Source organism: Hemicordylus capensis, chromosome 2, assembly GCF_027244095.1.
Source record: "Hemicordylus capensis ecotype Gifberg chromosome 2, rHemCap1.1.pri, whole genome shotgun sequence".
Lineage (NCBI taxonomy): Eukaryota > Metazoa > Chordata > Lepidosauria > Squamata > Cordylidae > Hemicordylus > Hemicordylus capensis.
Genome location: NC_069658.1, coordinates 49,014,688 through 49,028,621, shown reverse-complemented (window position 1 = coordinate 49,028,621; position 13,934 = coordinate 49,014,688). Strand labels below are relative to the sequence as shown.

General features: G+C 45.1%; 1 protein-coding gene across 11 annotated transcripts in view; it reads right to left on the bottom strand.

Moving 5' to 3' along the window:
- FAM169A (family with sequence similarity 169 member A) overlaps positions 1 to 8,254 on the bottom strand; it is a 55,894-nt gene extending 47,640 nt beyond the window's left edge. Inside the window, exon 1 of one of the 11 annotated variants that reach the window (XM_053299320.1) lies at positions 8,055 to 8,254. Coding sequence is in view for 5 of the 11 variants with exons in the window: in XM_053299313.1 (XP_053155288.1) it covers positions 7,629 to 7,709 (81 nt within the window). In the remaining 6 variants the exon portion in view is untranslated. Of the gene's footprint in view, positions 1 to 4,598; positions 4,657 to 7,245; positions 7,478 to 7,530; positions 7,551 to 7,628; positions 7,738 to 7,757; positions 7,891 to 8,054 lie in introns of those variants that run through there. The other 10 variants (XM_053299314.1, XM_053299313.1, XM_053299315.1 and 7 more) reach the window with 10 other exon arrangements.
- Between the last annotated feature and the right edge of the window lie 5,680 nt (positions 8,255 to 13,934).

The following is a 13,934-nucleotide window of genomic DNA, read 5'->3' as shown; positions in this document are numbered from 1 at the left end:
TGAAAAACAACCAGAGATGGGGAGATTCTGATTTCATTTGGGAGTGTATTCAAGAACCTCGGGGCAACCCTAGAGAAGGCCCGGTTTCGGATCACTACCAAGCAAGCCAGTGTCAACTCCAACTGGACTTCCACCAATGATAACCCCTGCTAACTTGGCGAAGAGGCACTTTTAACATGGTGATGCTCTTTATTTAGCAGGGAGAGAGTAACTGGCCCTATCTACCCCCAGCACAGTACCTCCAGTGACTGTTGCTGGTGTCTGTCATATGTATCTTTTTAGATTATGAGCCCTTTGGGGACAGGGATCCATCTTATTTGTTTGTTATTTCTCTGTGTAAACAGCCCCGAGCCATTTTTGGAAGGGCGGAATAGAAATCGAATAAATAAATAATCTTAATAGGCAGCGGGGTTCATGAAGAAGGCAGCACTCTCTTAAATACTCTGGGCCCAAGCTGTTCAGGGCTTTATAGGTAATAACCAGGACTTTGTATTTTGCCCAAAAACTAACTGGCAGCCAGTGTAGTTCTTTTAAAATAGGAGTAATGTGGTCTCTAAAGGTGGCCCCAGAGACCAACCTGGCGGACGCATTCTGCACCAGTTGCAGTTTCCGAACTATGTAAAAAGGCAGCCCAACGTAGTATACATTTCAGTAGTCAAGCCTGGATGTTACCAGCACATGCACCACAGTTTTAAGGTCATTTGTCTTGAGAAATAAACGTAGCTGGCACATCAGCACAAGCTAATAAAATTATTTTATGTTATTTGTCACCAAATGAAAAGCTGTTTGATTTGGGTGAGCTATGGGGGACTGGGTGAATGAAATGAGGCTTCGTGCCAACTTCAGGAAGCACTAGCCCTGGGGTGGCCAACCTGTGGCTCTCTAGCTGTTGTAGTCCAACAACAGCTGGAGAGTCTTGGAATGGCTAGCCCAGGAGCGGACAGTCAGAGGTGCATAAAGCCAGCTTCCTGGCAGATCCAATTTTGCAGAACTTTTCTGCAGATTTCCTGTTTGAATTACACTCCATGAGGGCACTTCCAAATCCATCTCACTGCTCTTAAAAATAAAGAAAGATGTCCATATTCACTGAAAGCATCCCATCTCCAGACTGCTACAGGGGAAAGTCCCAGCAGCACTCAAAAGTGCTAACAAGGAGAAAGCCAAATGGAGATATAGTTACTAGCACTCACATATGGGACTCCAAATAGCTCCAAATGGAACAGATGCATGAAAATGCTGTTGAGCCGCAAACTGCAATCCTCAGCCTACAAGGAAGCAAACCCCAGTGGACTCAGAAGGATTCACTTCCAAATAAGCATGTTTTGGACTGAACCAACAGTCACTTGTGCAAGTAAATCCTTTGTGCATGAGAACTGTTATCTTAATTATTTTTATCTTTTTTATTTATTTCTATACCGCCCCGAACTTGTGTCTCTGGGCAGTTTACAATTAAATTCGTTTAAAACATCAGATCAATTAACAATTAAAATCATTTAAAACATTTAAAATCCAATATTAAAATCAAAACTATAAATCGAATTAAAAGCCTGGGTGAATAAATGTGTCTTTAGTGCCTTTTTAAAAGTTGCCAGAGATGGAGAGGCTATTTCAACAGAGAACGCACTCCAAAGTCCAGGGGCAGCAACAGAGAAGGCCCGTTCCCAAGTAGCCCCCAAACAAGTTGGCAGCAACTGCAGAAGAACCTCTCCAGATGATTTTAACAGGCTGTGGGGCTCATGGCAAAGAAGACGTTCTCGTAAGTATCTTATGTTTGGGAGCCAACATAGTGTAGTGGTTAGAGTGTTGGACTAGGACCAGAAACACCTGAGTTCGAATCCCCATTCAATCATGAAACTCACTGGGTGACTCTGGGCCAGTCATGTATCTTTCAGCCTAACCTACCTCACAGAATTGTTGTGAGGGTAAAAATAAGTATGTACACTGCTCTGAGCTCCTCGGAGGAAGAGCGGGATATAATTGTAATAAAATAAATAAATGTAGAGCTTAGGCAGATTTTGTACAAGCACCTGTTACCTTCCAGTTGCATGAACAAATGGCCAACATTTTACAGTATGCTTGCTATTCTAGCTGTGAATAGCTTGCTATTCTAGCAGTCATGGACGGGGATACCTCCGTTACACAACATTTCCCAGCAATTTTTGTTCTGCACACAATAGAAGCTGGATATAGCTAGATCAGATCAAATAAGAGAGGACTCCATGCAACAAACAACTCCCAGTGTCTGGGGATTTGATGTGGTCAAGCAATTTATGCAAGAAAAGTTGTTGTTTTTTAAAAGTAGTTACGATATTTTGTTAGACTCTGCCAAGCTCAATGAAAGCACAATTCAACTCTGCCAGGCCTAATAAGGCTACAGATAAATTTGCATTTACTAATTATTTGCTTGGCTTCCTGACTCATGGTTTCCACAGTTCCAAATATCGCCCAGGATTCCACAGAAGATTATCAGACTAGCAGCCAGCTTGTCCACCAATAGTGATCCTCCCTTGCAACACAAAGCCAGATAAGAGCACAGGAGCATTCTAGGGTGCACTTCGAATTTGCACTGCTAGACTTAAGAGGCCTCTTCAGCACTCCCATGCAACCTGAGAATGCACTCGAGAACATGTCCCCAGAATACTTTCCAGCATACAGGGTTTCTGCAGCAGGTAAGTCTATGTGGAAAGAATTCCTCAAAAAGCACATATTTGGATTCCACTATTCAGTAAATTCCATTGTTCATCTTAAATGAAAAGGTTTGGATTCTGCAGAAACTGAAGAGGCCTTCAGGAAAAAAATAATGCTTCGGTCAAGGGCAAAATGCAGTTCTAAAAAGCAATACTCTCCATTTCCAAAAGAAGGGGCTTCGAGATGACAGATTTAAAGAGCTCACCAGCATCTCTAACACTTATCCAAGGAATGAATTGCCACTAAACAACTGAGTGAAAATTCCTCTGGTCAGTGTGATTTTAGATGACAAAAAGCAGCAAAGTGGCTCTTGCTTACACACACAGCCGTGCTCTCCCTTTATACTTAATGTCTGTTAGCTGAAGGTTCATGTTTTAAGAAGGAGAAGAGTTTCCCCTCTGAATAACAATTTTTAATAAGAGTGCTTGTATTCCATTTGAATAAGAATACCATTTACTTAAGAGGAGTGTTAGCAGAAGTGGCAGCTGGTGGTTCCTGGGATTCGGGGGGAGGGGGCGCTAGGCAGGGCAGGCAATGGGTGGAGCCACAGGAAGTGAGGGGTGGACCCGGGATTAGGTGGGTGCCTTAGTAATAACTTGGCAAAGTGTAGATTTGTAGCTAACGAGTAGGATCAAAATACAAACACACACACACCACACAAATCTCAATTGATCATCATCAGAGAAATATGAAAAACATCAGTTGCTTTGTAGTGATTAACTGGACCACAGTAGTGTGTAGATTTGTATCTAATACAGCAGGATCAAAACACAAGCAAGCGCGCGCACACACACACACACACACACACACAAAGAACTGTACAAACCACAAAAACATAGAGCAGCTACAAAGTGGAGAACAAATGCATTCTGAAATTACAAGGGCAGCTCCGCCTCCCTAGTTCAAAAATGCATAAATAAATAATAGAAAAATCACAGGTTTTTCAATTATGCTTGCTGCAGCAAGGAACCATCTCCTGTAACTTAGGAAGACACCATGAGTAACAAAGATGCATGGGGACATCCTTTCGCTACTCCATGCCTGCCAAACAGCTGGGTGCCACTCTCTTCCCACTTTGGGTACCCACCACTTAGCCTGGGTGTCTGTCCTAGCAAGTGACAAATATTTTTGTTAAAACATTTCACTTCCTCAATCCTTGTCCAATGAACCATAACCACCAGTGGACATATTCCTGTTACAGATAGTGGCCATAATCCAGAGAAAAACCTGGATAGTTCTCTGCATAGCAAATGGATTTTTAAAATTATTTCCCTTCCAACAGAATCCATTCCTTCTCTACACTACACTGGGCTTGAGCCCGAAACCTTTCGGAGGCCATTATAAACGCCTCCGAATTGTTTCAGCTCTGGGGCAGGGTGTGTTTCGGCACCAGAGGGGGTGGTTCTTTAAGGGCAGGGGAGGGTACACTCAACCCTCCCGCTGCATTTCCCCTGCTGGTGCTCCATTATTTTCAAACCCCTTGGGGCAGCAGCATTCCACCCTGCCGCCCTGTTGCCCTCATCGGCCGGTGGGAGGGGTGAGTGCACCCTCCCCCGCCCTTCAAGAACCACCCCTGCCAGCGCTGAAGCACTTTCGGGCTCATCCCTATACCACACCCACATGGAAAGTCACTACTGCAGTTTGGAAATCCATGCATATCCCTGCAGAAATCCTAAAACATCCATGCAGAAATGCCCTAAAATAACTTTCTGACTTCTTATGCTTGTTTCTAATCTAATTAGTCCAGACTTACAGTTTGCTGCTCCTTCCAATGTTTTATGGCATGTCATTTTGGGAATGGGCTATAATGCTTTGCATACAGGTCAGAATGCAAGGGAGAGAAAGCAGAAATTGCAACACTCCCCTCCAAACAAACACAAAGAAGCCAGCAAAAGATCAATCAAACTTACCAACAGCCAACCAGCCTACCTGCTCTAACCAGAATGGTAATTGGATTCTTCCGAGTAGCTAGAAGAAAAAGCCTTCCACACTCTTGGGCATTCTGATTGGCTGCCTGAGAAGTCAATCAGCCTAGTCCCTCTCCGATTGGTTTATAGGGTGGTCCCAAGACTGCTCACTTTGCAAAACAAACATGAGCATGCTTATTGGCTCCTACCTTATTAATATTAATATTTTAAAAGTTCTGGGGCTTTTCATTTGTTCTTTAAGGTTGGTGCTATTGTCGCCACCTCACAACTCTTAAAGGAGCAGCAGGATGCAAGCAAGAGCAGCAGGGAACAACCCATGGAGGCAGTAGGCACACAAAATGGAGGCAGAGACAATATGGCTGACTAAGAAACTTAAGGTGAGTGCTGCCCATAGATAAGATCCACCCCTGGTTAGCAACTAGTGGTGATATTATAGCACCATAAGTGTGCATGGTGCTTCCCAAAGTACAAGACATATATTCCACTGCAACTAAGAACAGCAGAAGCTCCCCCCCACCCAACCCATTAAATCAATCTGCATAAACCACCATTCCACCAAAGTTCAGGGGGAATCTGTTATGCCTAAACCTGGAGCCACCGTTATTTTTTGCATGTGAATTCAATTCTGCAACAGAGTGGATGATCTCCAACTTTGTCACAGAGAGTCAGTCACCTAAGGCAATTACAATTAGGACTCCCCTCAACTATAGCAGAGACAAAATGCAAAGCAGGTGGTTTGCCTCAGCCCTAGGGTAAGTAGACAAAAGGAAGAAAAAGAATACAGAAGATCCATGGGTCCAAACTATGCAACAATAGGAAAGGTTTTAAGGCATCAAAATGCTTGTAGAAAATAGTTGCTTGCCCTTGATATCAATTCAAGACAAGGGACACAAATCTTCTGGTAGTGGAGAGACTGTAAGTAGCAGAGCACATAAATCAAGCAGCTGAGCTCAGGGGAGGGCAATTTTGGACATGCATTCCTAATTTATTGTGCCTCGGCATGGTGTTCTCCACTGCATTGAGATCCACAGGTGCAAAGAGGGGGAGGGAAACACCACAATGTGACAACAACTACTACAACAGAAGAGCCTGTAGTGGCTAGAGTGCTGGACTAAGACTGGGGAGACCTGAGTTCATGATACTAGCTGGGTGACTTTGGGCCAGTCACCTCTCTCTACCTAACCTACTTCACAGGGTTGTTGTGAGGAGAAACCTAAGTATGTAGTACACTGCTCTGGGCTCCTTGGAGGAAGAGCGGGATATAAAATGTGAAAATAAATAAAAATATTTATATACTGCTTTTCAACAATAGTTTCCAAAGTGGTTTACACAGAGAAATAATAAGATGGCTCCCTGGCTCCAAAGGGCTCACAATCTAAAAAGAAACATAAGACAGACACCAGCAAGAGTCACTAGAAGTACTGTGCTGGAGATGGATAGGGCCAGTTACTCTCCCCCTGCTCAATAAAGAGCATCACCATGTTAAAAAGATGCCTCTTTGCCCAGTTAGCAGGGGATACATCCAATTTTTAGCAACCCTCCACCATTTACAACACCAGCCAAAGCAGTACAGTATAACAAAGGCATGCCATTAGAAACAGGTATGAAATCTCTCACCACTAGCAACCACAGCAGACATACAGTTCATGGAAGAGCTTGTGTGGGTGGGGGTTGGGGGGGAGGGGGAAGCAACCTCAAAGGACCAACTCTGGAGTGAGAGAGCTGTTCCACCACTATCACAAAAGCTATGGGCACAAAAGTGATCTTGAGGGTTGGCAGTGGGCTCTTCAGGAGTTCTTGTGCCCTCAGTGCCTGCCCAATGATGCCAAGCCCTGCTTCAAAAATCTCACACTTTCAGGATCACAATAATAGGCATTTCCTTCACCCCTGACCACATCTTACCTAAATCAGGGTTCCCAACCTTGAGAGCCCAGATGTTGCTGGACTACAACTCCCATGGCTGTAGGCAATTCTAGCTGGGGATGATGAAAATTTTAGTCTAGCAACATCTATACAAGAAGGGAAAGACCAATTTCCATCTACTGTGAGCCCGATTCCACTTTGATGTAAACATGTACAACCACATGCCTTTCAACAAGTCCTCCCACTTACAAAGTTAACCCATTACAGGTTACAAGCCCTTGCCTAATGCTTTTGAGTGTGCAAACAGTTCACTACAGGAAAAGCAGGACACACGTTTCTGATACCAATAACTGAATATACTTGGGAAATACATCTTCCGAGCAAAGAGGCACCTTTTAAAAGTTGTGACTGTTTGTTTAGTAGGTGGAGAGCAACTGGACCTATCCAACCCCAGCACAGCATCCCTCCAGTCACTGTTACCTAATTTGTGGGGGATTTTTTAGATTGTGAGCCCTATGGGGGACAGGGAGCCATTTTATTTATTCATTTACATCTATGTAAACCGCTTTGGGAACTTTGTTGAAAAGCGGTATATAAACATTTGTCGTATTCGTATCCACATACCACTGGGGTCCCCCCTCCCCGCATCTGCAACAGCTCAAAACGAACTCCACACAATAAGAGACATCACCCCATTCACCACAATGCTTGGCCTGTGCAAATGGCACAAGAAGGGAAAGCAAAGGAGATGAAAGCGGGAACCCACCACAACAGAAGCCTGCTCTTCACAATAAAGAATTTATCTGCAATGCATTACACTGACAATCATTTTACCACCGTCTTCTCTGGGTTTGTTTAGAACGCTACCACCATCTCGGCCTGCTGCTCCGCCTGGAGAGGGGATTTAATTCATCCAGCACAGCTGAGGCCGGCATAAAAGGGCTGCGCGCACGCGGCATTCCTCACGCTACCCGGAGAACCCGCTGACCGAAGAGGTGGGCGTGCAAACAAAATAACGCAAGGAGATGGCGGTGGGAGCGGAGAAGCGTACTTGGCTCGCTTCCTGGGCAAGATCCCATACGTACAGCCAGCTTCCCGGAGGCACACCAGGGATGCCGACGCTGGCAGCGTGCGCACACACACCCCTACCTGGCTGGCGCAGAAAGGCCTAGCGGACATGGAGAGGGTGGCTGGGTGGGCGTGTGTGCGCCGTGAAACAAGGGCCGGCATCCCCTGCGCCTAGGTGCCGAAACGCGGGCGCCCGCGCTTTCCACCTACCGGTCTTGCAAAACGAGAAAGCATCGGCTATGTACTACCCCGCAAGGAGAAGCATCAGGGCCCTGGCTGACTCCTTCGCGCCTTCCTCCCCTAGGGATCCCTAGCAAGCAAGATAGGTCTCCCTACCACCACCACCTCCCCTCGCCTGGGCGATGTGACGCTCCCCAGCCTCTGAGCCAGGCCCAGATTAGCAGCGGGGGTGCAGGGGGCTGGAATTCAGCAGGAGAAGCCGCGCCAGCAGGTTGTCATCAGGCAAAAGCTGCCCCATCGCCTCGGAGACCCCAATCTCTCACTCACCTCGGCCAAATCTATCCTCGGGAGCTGCCAGCAAAAGTGCAGCCAAGGTGGGCACGGGGGTGGTCGCGCGTGGCCGGGGGGGGCGACGTTGCTTCAGAGTCTACCTAGGCTCACCTCCTGCCTCCCTCAGTGTTGCTGCCCGGCGCCTGATCTCATCACCGCCGTCCCTCCCCTCTCCTCTCCTCCCCTGCTCCCCTCTCCTCTCTCCGTTTCTGACGCACTCATTCTGCAACGTCTCCAGCCATCGGCAGCACCCACTCCCTTCTCTCTTGCTGCTTCCCCAGTGCGACTCCCCAGCCAGCCAGCAAGAAGCTGCTTGCTGCTGCTACAACAAAGGAAATCCGGGCACAAAAATCAAGCCTTTGGCCCCAAATCAATCCAAGCCCTCCTTCTGAATTGCTCCAAAGAGAGCGCCCAGGATGAATGGTTTATAAATGAAAAATGAAGGGAAATCCTGGGACAACACACCTCCTTGTGTTTCTAATAAAATGGGGAGGGGGTGTTGGGGGAGGGGTGATTCTTTTGATCAGCAAGGCAGCGATGGCTGCAAAATATTATAGAAAACAGGATGACTGATGGGTGCCGATAATGTGTAAGCAGCACTTCACGCTGCAAAGAAACGAGGCGATGGAGGAAGAGGATGGGGCTTTTTCCCTCTTGTTATGGTGGAGCCATCATACGCTAATGGCCCAGCCTTTGTACTAAGCCGTGTAACAGAAAATGCATCTCAAATTGATTAGAGGGTTAGAGGAAACATAAAAGAAGGTTGGATCCTTGAGAAAAGGATATATTCTATTGCTTTCTCTCTCAAAAACTTAAAGTGCATGTAGGCTTTGTTTTGGTATAATTTGTGACTGCAATGACCAAAATAAGAGGGAATGTGCTTGTGTTAATGGCAGTTAATAATTTCCACTTATAGAAACTATCCATAAAACTGTTCAGAATAATATAGGGGAAATTAAGTCTCCATTTAACAAGAAACGAAGTGTGCTGAATAACGTTAGAATATGAATTATATTTTAGCAGACCAATCTAATTAGCAGTGCAAGCCTATGCATGTTTACTCAGAAGTAAGTCCCATTGAGCTTTTCTAGACTGCCAACTTAAAGTGGCTTAACTTAGCAGGAGTTAGTCTGAGAGTATATGAACCGCCTTATGTGTATGTAAGCCTAAATAAGCAAAAACTGAAGCTAATCTGGGCTGTTCACATTGCTGCCGCCTTCTCTTTCCCTGTCTCCTCCTCCACCTCCAGGGCATACTCTGTCATTTCTAATAGACTTTCCTTGCTCCTTTAAAAATAAAAATTAAAAAATGCTGCTCAGTGGTAGAGCACCATGCCTCCAATGATTCCGTCTGGTTTAAAACACCAAGGTGTTTTTAAACGTGCACCTTTTAAAGGACACATTTACTACACATTAAGGACAAATTGTCAATCAAGAAGCTGACTAACGCTGCTGGCTGTATGAATGACACCTTGCTGTTTGTCATACGGATGTTACCTGCAGCGGGGCAGTTCGAAGGCAACATGGGTGCCTCTTTAAGAGTGGTGGAGGGTGCGCTTACCCCTCCCGCCGCTTTCTCCCTGCTGGCGTCCTTTGTTTAGAACATGAATCGGCGCAGCAGCGTACCTCCCTGCCACCCCGTTGGCTGGATATTAGCTTTCGAAACAATGGACGCCAGCGGGCAGAAAGCGGCAGGAGGGGTGAGTGCACCTTCCCCCACTCTTAAAGCAGCACCCTGGCTGCCTTCGAACCAGCAGAACCGCCAGTTCTTCGAACCAGTTCCGTGCACATCCCAAGCTTAATCTGCATATATGTTTTAGGCTCCATTTTCTTTCTAGTTCTAGTGTTGTGCTTCCAAAATGTAAAATAAATTTTAACTATAGAGACAATTTTAGGAAGCTTGCTTTTTCACAAAAGAAATATATGTTTGGTGCAAAGTGTGAGTACTCTTTACTGTGCACTTCATGGGAATGCCCCATGGTAAGTTCCATCTGTCCAGTTTTGATCCAAATGAGGACCCAGAAGTGCATTTCCCTGATGCTTAGAAATACAGAAAGTACACTGTATGTGCATGTATGCACACTTACCCACTCACCTGTTTCATTTTGCCATCTGATATCCATACTGCTGTTGTTCTAGAGCAGAGCTGCACAACTTCGGTCCTCCAGCTGTTTTTGGACTACAGCTCCCATCATCCCCAGCCATAGTGGCCAATCACCAGGAATTATAGAAGCTGCAGTCCAACATCTGCAGAAGGGCCAAAGTTGTGCAGCCCTGTACTCAAGAGAAGTACTACTACCCAGTGATGTAGTTGCAAATTCAGAAGTACATGCGCTTTCCATGGTGGTCCCCATGGCCATGCCCACCCCAACAGCCAGAGAAGCTGTTGAGGAGAGAGGACATGCCCTCAACTCCTGCCTGTGGCTTCCAGCAGCATCAGGTGGGCCACTGTGCGAAACAGGATGCTGGATTAGATGGGCCTTGGGCCTAATCCAGTAGGGCTGTTCTTATGTTCTAGAAGCCAAGAAGTACCTGCGCTCCATCCCTGTGCATCCACCCCCACACTACACCCCTGCTACTACTACAGATATTTATATACTGCTTTTCAACAACGTGTTCTAAGCAGTTTACGCAGAAAAATAAACAAGTAGTGTACAGTTAAGAAGTTTGCTGAGCTGCCTGAAGCTGTGATGCTCCATGATATTGCACAGCCTCTAGTGGAAGACCTTCTGTGGGACATATTGAAGGAGGCACTACAAGGTGGCACAATATGCAATGTAACTGGTTGTGCCACTTGTCAACATCTTCTGCTAATGCAAGAACCAGTCTGGGGGAAAATGTCCTTTTTTGTATCACATTCCTTCCTTGTGCTAGTGCAACAGCATTAGTCTGTAGGCTAGTGACTGTGCGTCTGCTGATTAGGAAAACCTGTTTCTGGGTTAGCATTTTCAAAGAGAAGGATTTGGTAATTTATAACTTTAATATGTTTTATTTATTGTTACTAATGTTGTTGCAATAAACCTCAAAGTGTATTTGCTTCAGATCAACTGTATGAATTTCCAGTTACATATGAAGCTACCTTATATTCAATAGTTTGAGTTTTCATATGCAGTTTTAAAGGATGTGTTTACGGATCTAAGTGTTTGATGCTACCAGCCACATTCATTATTATAACATCCTCATCCATTCCTCTGAATAATGCATGTATAGTCACATAGTTCATTTTCTGTGAAGGAAAGTAGCTGTTCCACCAACCTGTTATAGAAGTGAATGAATGATATCGTTTCACTGCACTGTTTACTACTCTTTAACAATATTCTGTCAAGCTGTGGAGAAAGATGCCTGCCAAAGGAGAATATCAAAGGATCTTTTGGTCAAATTAACGAGAGGACTAACTATCCTGTGATAGCAATTAGTGGTCCATTAAATAGTTCAAATGGACAATTGCAAAATATTCAAAAAGGCTTGCTTTAGAAGGCTATCCGCTTTTTAAATATCGTTTCCCACTGCTATGGTAGGCCCTTATTCACATTCACACTATTAACCTTTCAGATCTTCCCCATGTGCACATATTACCACAATTCCAAAACCAGAAGTAACTCCATTACATGCTTCTTCCCATGTGCAGGAAAAAGACTTTGGATGTTGTGTGACTTTGGATGCCACACAACATCCATCCATCTCAGGATCACAGCAATTTGGAACACCTAACAAAGTGTATTTTAAAAAATAAATCACATTCTGTGTTCATTTGGCCACAAGATGGAGCTATCAGATAACCATTTTCTTTCACAGCCAGCTGTGACATGTTTTAAATGACCTGCACACCTGGGATTCTTTTTGGTTTATATTAATTGGCATTGAATCAGTCTCGGTGAATTAACCTCAGTGTGCCACAGCACTTTTTGAAAGCTGATCCAAGAGCTAATTGATATATGTTACCCCTGCGTAGTAGTGTGGTTGCTACTTCTGCAGGATTGACACACTATTAGCATCTGTAGATTTATTGCCGCATAACCTGTGGAAGACTAGAACCCACGTCATCATCAGCAGGATGAAGTGGCCACTTTAAGTTCCATACCAATAAAGGCTTTGTACAGTCTTTTATATCACCGTGGCTTTACATATTAGGCTCTGTGCCCCCACACTTTTCCTTGGTCTCTCAGCTCGACATTGCCCTAAGGAGGAATGCACCCCAGCAGAAACTCAACAGGTGCAGACTTCCCAGTCACTTGCCCCTCAGTGCTTCTCCAAAATGTCACCTATTATGGTAAATGTCCAAGCAGAAATTCAGCTCATGCTTCAACCTTGCCCACCACTCTTCCAGCCCTAATCTTTTGCCTGTGAACTTCCCAGAGGCATCTGGTGGGACACTGTGTGAGAGCCAGGATGCTGGACTAAATAGGTCTTGGGCCTGAACCAGCAGGGCTGTTCTTACGTTCTTATGTGCCCAAAGCAGCTTCCCTTCCAGGCAAAGGGGCAACTAGGTAATTTTGTACGCTGGAACGAATCCCCCCAAACCTACACACTATCTGGCTAATTTCTTTTTTGGATATGCACATTTTAGACATCATGAAAGCACCTGCTGAATAAACAAGGTAGCAAGCAAAGTCGCAGGAGACTTTTGTTTCCTGGAAGTTTTTCATACCAGCTTTTAGTTTGCATCTCCTCCAGAATGGAGGGGGTGCATTCACATATCAGCTAAATTTACCTCAAAGTCCCCAAGAGCTATCGGGAAGCACTTCACACACGATTTGGGTTTTTTATTGCACATTAGAGTGTTGCCCGATTTATATCCGGGGTAAAAAAAATCAACTTTTCCCATCATTTGGGGGGGCAACTTCAAACTCACAGTAAACCCACAGTAAAGTCTGTTGTCTGGAAAAGCTCCTGCTTTCCCACCAGCTACATAGTCTTTAGAGCACCTTACAATAGCTCATTAAATAAGCAGATAACAATAAAAATCAATGTTGTATGTAGCCATGCTAGCTGAGGATAAGCAATAATGTTTTATTCCCTTCTATCTTTAGCCCCTTGTTATAAGGTTATCCAAACTTCATTGTGGCCTTGAAACTAACATCATGTCATTCCATTATATCATACCACAGGCACCACGCATATTGCAATATTCACACGTTTTTGTGAAAACACTTGTGAAAAAGTTGTGAAAAAACTTTCAAAAGTTTTTGTGAAAACAGAGGCATTTACCATCATTGTTTCTGCCAATATTTAAATAGCAGTGACAAACACAGATCCAAGTATCAGAATGTGTAACTTTTCACAGCAAAATATGCTCAGGGAAAGATTGGGAATTTTTTTAAAAGAAGAAATTCTGAATGAAGTATTTCCCACTGACCTGCAGCTATCACATTCTGTATAGACAATCCTGCCACTTATTAGCTGAATGCACTACTTTTCTCACCAGAATATGCTCAGGGAAGGTTGGAACTTTTTGTGGGGGGAGGGATATTTTTTGAAGGAATTCTGAATCAGACGCTTCCCACTGACCTGCAGATGCCAAATTGTGCATGGACAGTCCAGTCACTCTCCTCTCTGTCTGGATCCTGGAAGCAGGAAGAAACTAGCCCCAGCAAGGGCCAAGTGATGGGAATCAGCACACAATGGTGATGGGAATCAATCCCAGAGTGGGAAGGAACACGATCTCTTTGGTGGGTGCAAACAGTGGAGGGCAGAGATAAACTCTGCAGCAACGGCAGTGGCAAGGCACATGCAGGCATGCTGGGTCTGCAGCCTGCTGCATTGCCTCTGGAAAAGAGCCACACTTGGCCTCCTGGCAGGACTGAAAAGGATTCCTGCTGGGCACGCAGCAGTGGGGCAGTGGGAGATGGAGAGTTGGTGGGGGCAGAGACTGTGGACA